The sequence below is a fragment of the Leucoraja erinacea genome, chromosome 16 (assembly GCF_028641065.1).
Source record: "Leucoraja erinacea ecotype New England chromosome 16, Leri_hhj_1, whole genome shotgun sequence".
In the NCBI taxonomy this organism is placed as follows: domain Eukaryota; kingdom Metazoa; phylum Chordata; class Chondrichthyes; order Rajiformes; family Rajidae; genus Leucoraja; species Leucoraja erinaceus.
The window spans coordinates 25,132,356-25,139,693 of NC_073392.1; the positions used below are offsets into that span (position 1 = coordinate 25,132,356).

At 53.7% G+C, this 7,338-nt stretch overlaps 1 protein-coding gene across 1 annotated transcript; it reads right to left on the minus strand.

Annotated features, from left to right (window-relative positions):
* Nucleotides 1–393: 393 nt before the first annotated feature.
* On the minus strand, nt 394–7,133 carry LOC129704664 (carbohydrate sulfotransferase 11-like). The gene is given in 3 exon segments (XM_055647949.1): nt 394–1,295; nt 1,297–1,758; nt 6,993–7,133. Coding segments are annotated over 3 exon segments (939 nt in total). The 5' UTR covers nt 7,083–7,133; the 3' UTR covers nt 394–908.
* Nucleotides 7,134–7,338: the final 205 nt, after the last annotated feature.

The window sequence follows — 7,338 nt, forward strand, 5'->3', positions numbered from 1 at the left end:
CTTTGGAATGTGGGGGGAAACCAGAGCACCCGGAGGTAAACCACACGGTCACAGGGGGAACGAGCAAACTCCACACAGGCAGCAGCCGAGGTGAGGATCGGACCCGGGTCTATGGCAGTGGCTCTACCCGCTGCTCTGCTGTGCCACGTGGTTCCACCACGGTGTTAATAACCAGGGCTGAGGGAAAGCAGCAGGGAACAGAGGTGACACCAGGCTTGGTAACCTTCCCTCAGCTAGTACCGTCCAACTGTGTTTGGGCTTCATCCTTCTAAACCCTTCCTATCCACATCCTATCCCATCCCAATGTCTTACAAAGTTGTAACTGTAACCCTCTCTACCACCTCCCCTGGCAGCTCATCCATGTACCCCCCCCCCCCCACCCTCTTGACCCTGCCCATTCATTCTCTCCTCTTTCACCTTAAACCTATGCCCTCTTGTTTTATACTCCTCTATCATCTACCTTCTTCTCCCCATAACTTGTAGTAACCCTGTCAATCGCCGCTTAAAAATACCCAATACAGCCGTCTGTGGCAATGAATTCCACAGATTCACCACCCTCTGGCTAAAGAAATTCCTCCTCATCTCCTTTCCAAAGGTACATCCTTTTATGATAGTTACAACTAGAGGTGAGTCTGGGCCTGGGGGAAGGGAAGGCACTAAATCAGGGGAGAGGCAGATGACGAGATTGTAGGGCAGGGGTGGAGAGAGGGGATTGGGAACAGCTGCCATGGGGCAAGTCCACATCAGACACGTGGGAGACCTTTGAAGACCAGATCATCGGTTGAAGCATTATGACCGCAGAGATGGCAGTGGAGGCAAGTTGACAGGAAGATAGGGGCTGGCTGTTCGGCCCATTGAGCCCGTCCTGGTGCATTGCACGCTGCCCCAACTAGGCTGGCAGGGGGAGGTCAACCCATGTTGAGGTAGGCGGGTACAGAGTAGTTGAAGAGGGCAAAGTCCAGCCGGTAGAGTTGGAAGAGTTTCCTCTGGTAGAAGGGCGAGACGTTGCGGAAGTATGCAGCCGCCACGCCGGTGGTGGTGACTGAGCGGGTGGAGCGGGGGAAGGTGACGGGGTGCTGGGGCGAGGCGAGGCTCAGCAGGTAGTGAGCGTCTCTCTCCAGGGTCTCGTAGCGGCCCAGCACGTCGTACCGGATGAGGCAGGGGTGGCAGAGCGAGTGGATGGTGTCCCAGTGCTCGTTGAAGGGCCCGTCCCGGCGTGTCCGTGGGTCGGTCAGGTACCACACGAATTCGGCAAAGGTGACATCGGCCCCGTGGCGCAGTGCCCGGGCGCTGGGGGCGGCGCCGGTGCCGGCGGATGATGCGGGTGCCGTAGCGCCGGTGGAAGGCGGTGTTGTAGGCGCGGGTGAATTTGTTACGGTAGGCGGACACCAGGCGCTCGAAGGGCTCCCGCACGAACAGGAACTTGAGGTAGGTCCGCAGCCGCCGGTTGATCTCGGCCGGGGCGAAGGAGTCGAGCGTGCGGAAGGCTCCGGCCTCGTGTGCCCGTCCCGCAGGGATGTCCAGCGGTTGTGCCGCCTGCCCGGCCAACACCAGCAGCACCCGCTTCCAGTTGGTGCACGCCACCTTGGGCACGTAGCAGTACAGCAGGCCGTGCCGGTCATCCACAACCAGGTGCCGCAGGTCACTGGCGGTCAGCAGCCGGCGCGGACCCTCACCCTGCCGCCGGTGAGAGGCGCACGCCTCGTCCAGCAGCACCCGCCGTGCCCACTGCTCACGACGCGCATCCGAGAACGCCGGCTGTAAAGAGGGCACAGGGGTTAGTGGGCACCTATGGTCAATGGTGGTCAACCATGGTCAAAGGCAGTTAATCATAGTCACTGGTCAATGATAGTCAACACTGGTCAATACTGGCCAACAACAAGCAACAGTGGTCAATACTAGTCAGTGGTGGTCAATGTTGGTCAACCATGGTCAACTGGTCAATAGGGGTCACTAGTCAGCGGGGGGGGGGGGGGGGGGGTAGTGGGCAATGATGGTTCCTGTTGGACTGTATGTCAGTGATGGTCAATGTCTAGCTGTGTTCACTGGCCAGTGGGTCAGTGTCTGGTTACTGGCCAAAGGTGGGCAGTGATGGTCAGTGTCTGGTCATGTTCACTGCTCACTGGTCAGCATCCAGCACTGGCCCCCCTGCTCAGGGATGTGGAAGAGGCAGCACTGTTGGCATGGAGGAGTGCCCACGTGGCCCCCCTGCTCCATGTACCTCCAGCATGGCCCCCCCCCCTCCCCAGTACACCCCCCCCCCCCCCCCCCCCCCACCCCACCCCCCCCCCCCCCCCCCCCCCCCCCCGTCCATCACTCTGGCCGGCCAACCTCCCGGGCAGCTCAGCATTTCACACAGCAGAGCAGAGACCGCCCTCACTGCCCCTGAAGCCCCAAACAAATGAAGAGCAATGGGAGAAGTTTACCCGTTGAACACCAGCTGGTGTGGTGGCACAGTGTAGAGTTGCTGCCTCACAGCGTCAGAGACCCACATTGCATCCTGACTGTGGGTGCTGTCTGTAGGGTATTTGTACATTACCTCCGTGACCGCGTGGGTTTTCACCAGGTGCTCACGTTTACTCCCACATCCCAAAGACGTACGGGTTTGTAGGCTAATTAATTATGGTAGAATTGTAAATTGTCCCTAGTATGTCTGCAGGATAGTGCTAGTATAGGAGGATCGCTGGTTGGCATGGACACAGTGGGCCGTAGGGCCTGTTTCCATGCTGTATCTCTAAACTAAACTAGCAGGTTCAGTGAACCACACCGAGTGTGACGTCAGGAGGCAACAATGCAGTGTGCAGATCTGGTCGCCCCATTACAGGGAGCATGTGGAGGCTTTGGAGAGGGTGCAGAGGCGGTTTACCAGAAAGACACCTGGATTAGAGTGGATTAGTTACAGGAAAGAGGACAGACTTGGATTGTTTCCTCTGGAACTTCGAGGTTGCAAGGAGACCTGATAGAAGTGTATATACTTATGAGAGGTACAGAAACAGAAACATAGAAATTAGGTGCCGGAGTAGGCCATTCGGCCCTTCGAGCCTGCACCGCCATTCAATATGATCATGGCTGATCATCCAACTCAGTATCCCGTACCTGCCTTCTCTCCATACCCCCTGATCCCTTTATCCACAAGGGCCACATCTAACTCCCTCTTAAACATAGCCAATGAACTGGCCTCAACTACCTTCTGTGGCAGAGAATTCCACAGATTCACCACTCTCTGTGTAAAAAATGATTTTCTCATCTCAGTCCTAAAAGATTTCCTCTTTATCCTTAAACTGTGACCCCTTGTTCTGGACTTCCCCAACATCGGGAACAATCTTCCTCCATCTAGCCTGTCCAACCCCTTAAGAATTTTGTAAGTTTTGTAGATAGGGTAGACAGTCATTTATCCCAGGCTGGGAATGTCAAAGACTAGAGGGCACGGCTTTAAGGTGCGAGGGGCAAAGTTTACACAGAGGGTGGTGGGGGCCTGGAACACACTGCCGGTGGTGGTGGTGGTGGTGCCGGTGGTGCCGGTGGTGGTGGTGGTGGTGGTGGTGGAGGCAGATACGATAGTGGTGTTTAAGAGGCTTTTGGATAAGAGCATGGATATGGAGGGATGTGGATCACACGCAGGCAGAGGAGATTCGTTTAACCTGGCATCATGAACGGCATGGGCATTGTGGGCCGAAGGGCCTGTTCGGTAAAACATCTCGATTTGGGACCCATCTTCGGTTTGAAGGGGGGCCTTGACAGGAACGTCACCGCTCAATGCCCTCTACAGATATCCATGACCTGCACTTTCTAGCATCTGCAGTTCCTTGTGTGTCCCTATCAACCTTTCCAACCTCTGTTCCTGTGCAGCACTGGGGAAGTTCCAAAAGAGCGGGCAGCTTCTGTGGAGGGGGGGAGGGGAGGAGGGTTGGGCAGACTAGGTTTCGGGCCCGAGACCCTTCTTCAGAGATCTGGGCATCTGCAGTCTCTCGTTTCTCCACAACTTTAATCTTGACGTTAAAAACCCCTTTGTTAAATGGAACGCAGAACACATCCAACAGCGCGTTCCTGCTCCGCGCGATAGTTCCCAAGTCAGCAACTATTCCTCATTTCTGGCAAACGTTAAGGAGAACTCTCCAGAGAAATGCAGCAAATAATGGAAACCAGAGTGAGGCAGGCAGAATTGTTTCCTCAGCACTCCAGCCACACCGACAGACTGACTTGGCCTACCCTGAAACATCTGTAACTTTATATTTAATCTGAAGTACAGCCAAACGTCTTTACATCGTGTCTGCTCCACTAGAACTTGGAATTGTTTCACTGAAATTAACTTTTCCAGAACGCTGCCTGGATCAGAGGGTCTTGGTTAAGTAGAGATCGTATAAACAGACTGTTCTCTCAGGAGCACCAGGGGCTAAGGGGGAGACTTGATAGAAGCATATAAAACTGTGAGAGGCATAGATAGGGTAGACATCTTTTGCTCAGAATGGAAATATCAACGACTAGAGGGCTTTAAGGTGAGAGGAGCAAAGTCTAAAGGAGATGTGCTGCACAAGTTTCTTTTTACACAGAGGGTGGTGGGCGCCTGGATCGCACTGCCTGGGGTGGGGGTGGAGGCAGATATGATGGTGGTGTTTAGGAGGGTTTTAGGTAGACACGTGGATATTCAGGGAATAGAGGGGGTATGAACCACGTGGAGATTTGTTTGAAGAAGGCTCCTGACATCCAGAGATGCTGCTTGACCTGCTGAGTAACTCCAGCACTGTGTGCTTTTGGAGGTGAGTTTAACTAGGCAACGCATTCGGCCGTGGGCCGAAGGGCCTGTACTGTTCTCCGGTTTATGCTCCAAGTCATCAGCCCAGCTGTGGAAGTCTATGAGTCTCACATCACAACCTCCCCACCTCCCCCCCCCCCCCCCCCCCCCCCCTTCCCACCAGGTAGGGAGGGGAGTGGGGGGTAGACAGGGTAGCTGGGAGTCATGGCAATGCTGCAGGAGAAGTGGGCTCCACATGTGACCAGCCTGCTGCCAATGTGCCCGCCCCAGGCCACAACTGGGGGTGGATTGGGGGGGGGGGGGAGGAGAGAGGAGGGGAGGACACCATGGTGCTGGAACCAGGTCTGTTGACACAGCAGTGGGTAAACAAACATGAGACCACCCCCCCAAAGCCCCCTGCAGTGCAAACATTGACTGCTTTAAAGGTGTACATTACATCAGATGGACATGGAGGGAATGGAGGGATATGGATCACGTGCAGGCAGAGATCAGTTCAAGTTGGCATCATGTTTGGCACAGCACCTACATTGTGGGCCAAAGGGCCTGTTCCTGAGCTATACAGTTCTATGTTGTACAAACGATGCCACATTACGAGTATTGTGCGCAGTTCTGGCCATCCTGTTACAGGCAGGATGTGGAGGTTTTGGAGAGGGTGCAGAGGAGATTTGTGAGAATGATGCCTGGACCAGAGGGTGTTAGTTTACAGGGGGAGGTTGACAGACTTGGATTGTTTTTGTCTGGAATGCTGGAGGATGCGGGGAGACCCGATAGAAATATATAAAAATAGGGGAGACAATCAGACCCTTTATCTCAGGGCGTAAAATCAAATACTAATCGGAATTTCCTGGACTTTATCTTGCACTAAACGTTATTCCCTTCATCCTGCATCTCTACACTGTGGACCGCTCGATTGTAATCATGTACAGTCTTTCCGCTGACTGGACAGGTCGCAACAAAAAAGCTTTACATGTGACAATAAAGTAAACTAAACTTAAATTAAAACTAGAGCATAACTTTAAAGGTGAGAGGGACAAAGCTTAAATGCGATGTGTGGAGCAGGTTATTACATAGAAACAAAGAAATTAGGTGCAGGAGTAGGCCATTCGGCCCTTCAAAGGTCAGAGGGATCAAAGCAGTATCCCGTAATGCCTTCTGTGGACCCCCTGATCCCCTTAGCCACAAGGGCCATTATCCTGCACCCACTAGGGACAATACATTTACCAAGCCAATAATTTTGACATAGAGAGCCTGCATAAGAACTAGAGGGTGTAGGTTTAAGGTGAGAGGGGACAGATTTAATATGAGCTTAAGGGGCACATTTTTCACACAGAGAGAGATGGATGTATGGAACAAGCTGACAGAGGAGTTTGTTTGGAGGGATATGGGCTAAATGTAGGCAAACAGGACTAGCGTAGATGGGCTGTTGGTTAGCATGGCCGAGTTGGGTCGAAGGGCCTGTTTCTATGCAGTGTGACTGTGACTCTAATCCCTCCCTCACTGCTCAATCCACTGGGTCCCTCCAGCTGGTATGATTCCATGTCATCGCTAAGGGACCTTTGGACATCCCAGCTAAATGACCCCGAGCCAATGTCACCCTTGGGTGCCACCATTTGGACATGATGTTGATGGGACGTCCCTTTTGGAAAGATATTGGGCACGTGTCACAGTACAGCACAGGAACAGGCCCTTCGGCCCACAACGTACATGCCCAACATGATGCCACATTTAGACTAATTTCCCCTGCATGCGATCCATCTCCATTCATGTGCCTGAAATCCTCAAACACCACTATTGTATCTGCCTCCACCGCCACCACCACTGCAGCAAACAGTTTAGGGATACAGAATGGAAACAGGCCCTTCGGCCCACCGAGTCCACGCTGACTATCCATCACCCACTCACGCTGGTTCTATGTTATCCCACTTTCTCATCCACTCCCTGCACACTAGGGGCGATTTACAGAGGGTCGATTAACCTACAAACCTGCACGTAGTGTGGGAGGAAACTGGAGAAAACCAACGCGGTCACAGGGAGAACGTACAAACTACGCACACAGACAGCGCCCAAAGTCAGGATGGAATCCAGGTGTCTGGCACTGCGAGACAGCAGCTCTACCCGCTGCACCATTGGGAACGGAGGAATCTAATTGTTGTGTTCACGGTGAAGGTGACATTTAAACAGTAGCGATGGGTGGGTGGTGAACAGGATGACCTCCCACCCCCACCCTGGGGTCACTTACCATGCTGAGGAGGGGTGGCTGGGAGGCCAGGCCAGTGTTGTCCTTTCCCATCTCCGTCCCATTCAGCTGGTCAGAGGCTGTAACGGGCATGAGAGCAAGTGTTCATCACCTCTGTGGTCTGGTGAAGGCAAATCCCCCTGTAATTCCCCCCCCCCCAATCTCCCTCCACCTCCACCTCCCACCCTCACCTGCTTCACGACACCTGCGTAAACTCCACCGCAAACACACCTTGGGAGGAAGACACCCCACGCTGCATTTACTTAGCGCCCTGCAGCTCCAGGCATCCCTTGGCTTCACACTCAAAGGCAGAGACATATATTCTCAATGCCCCGACCAATGAACACAA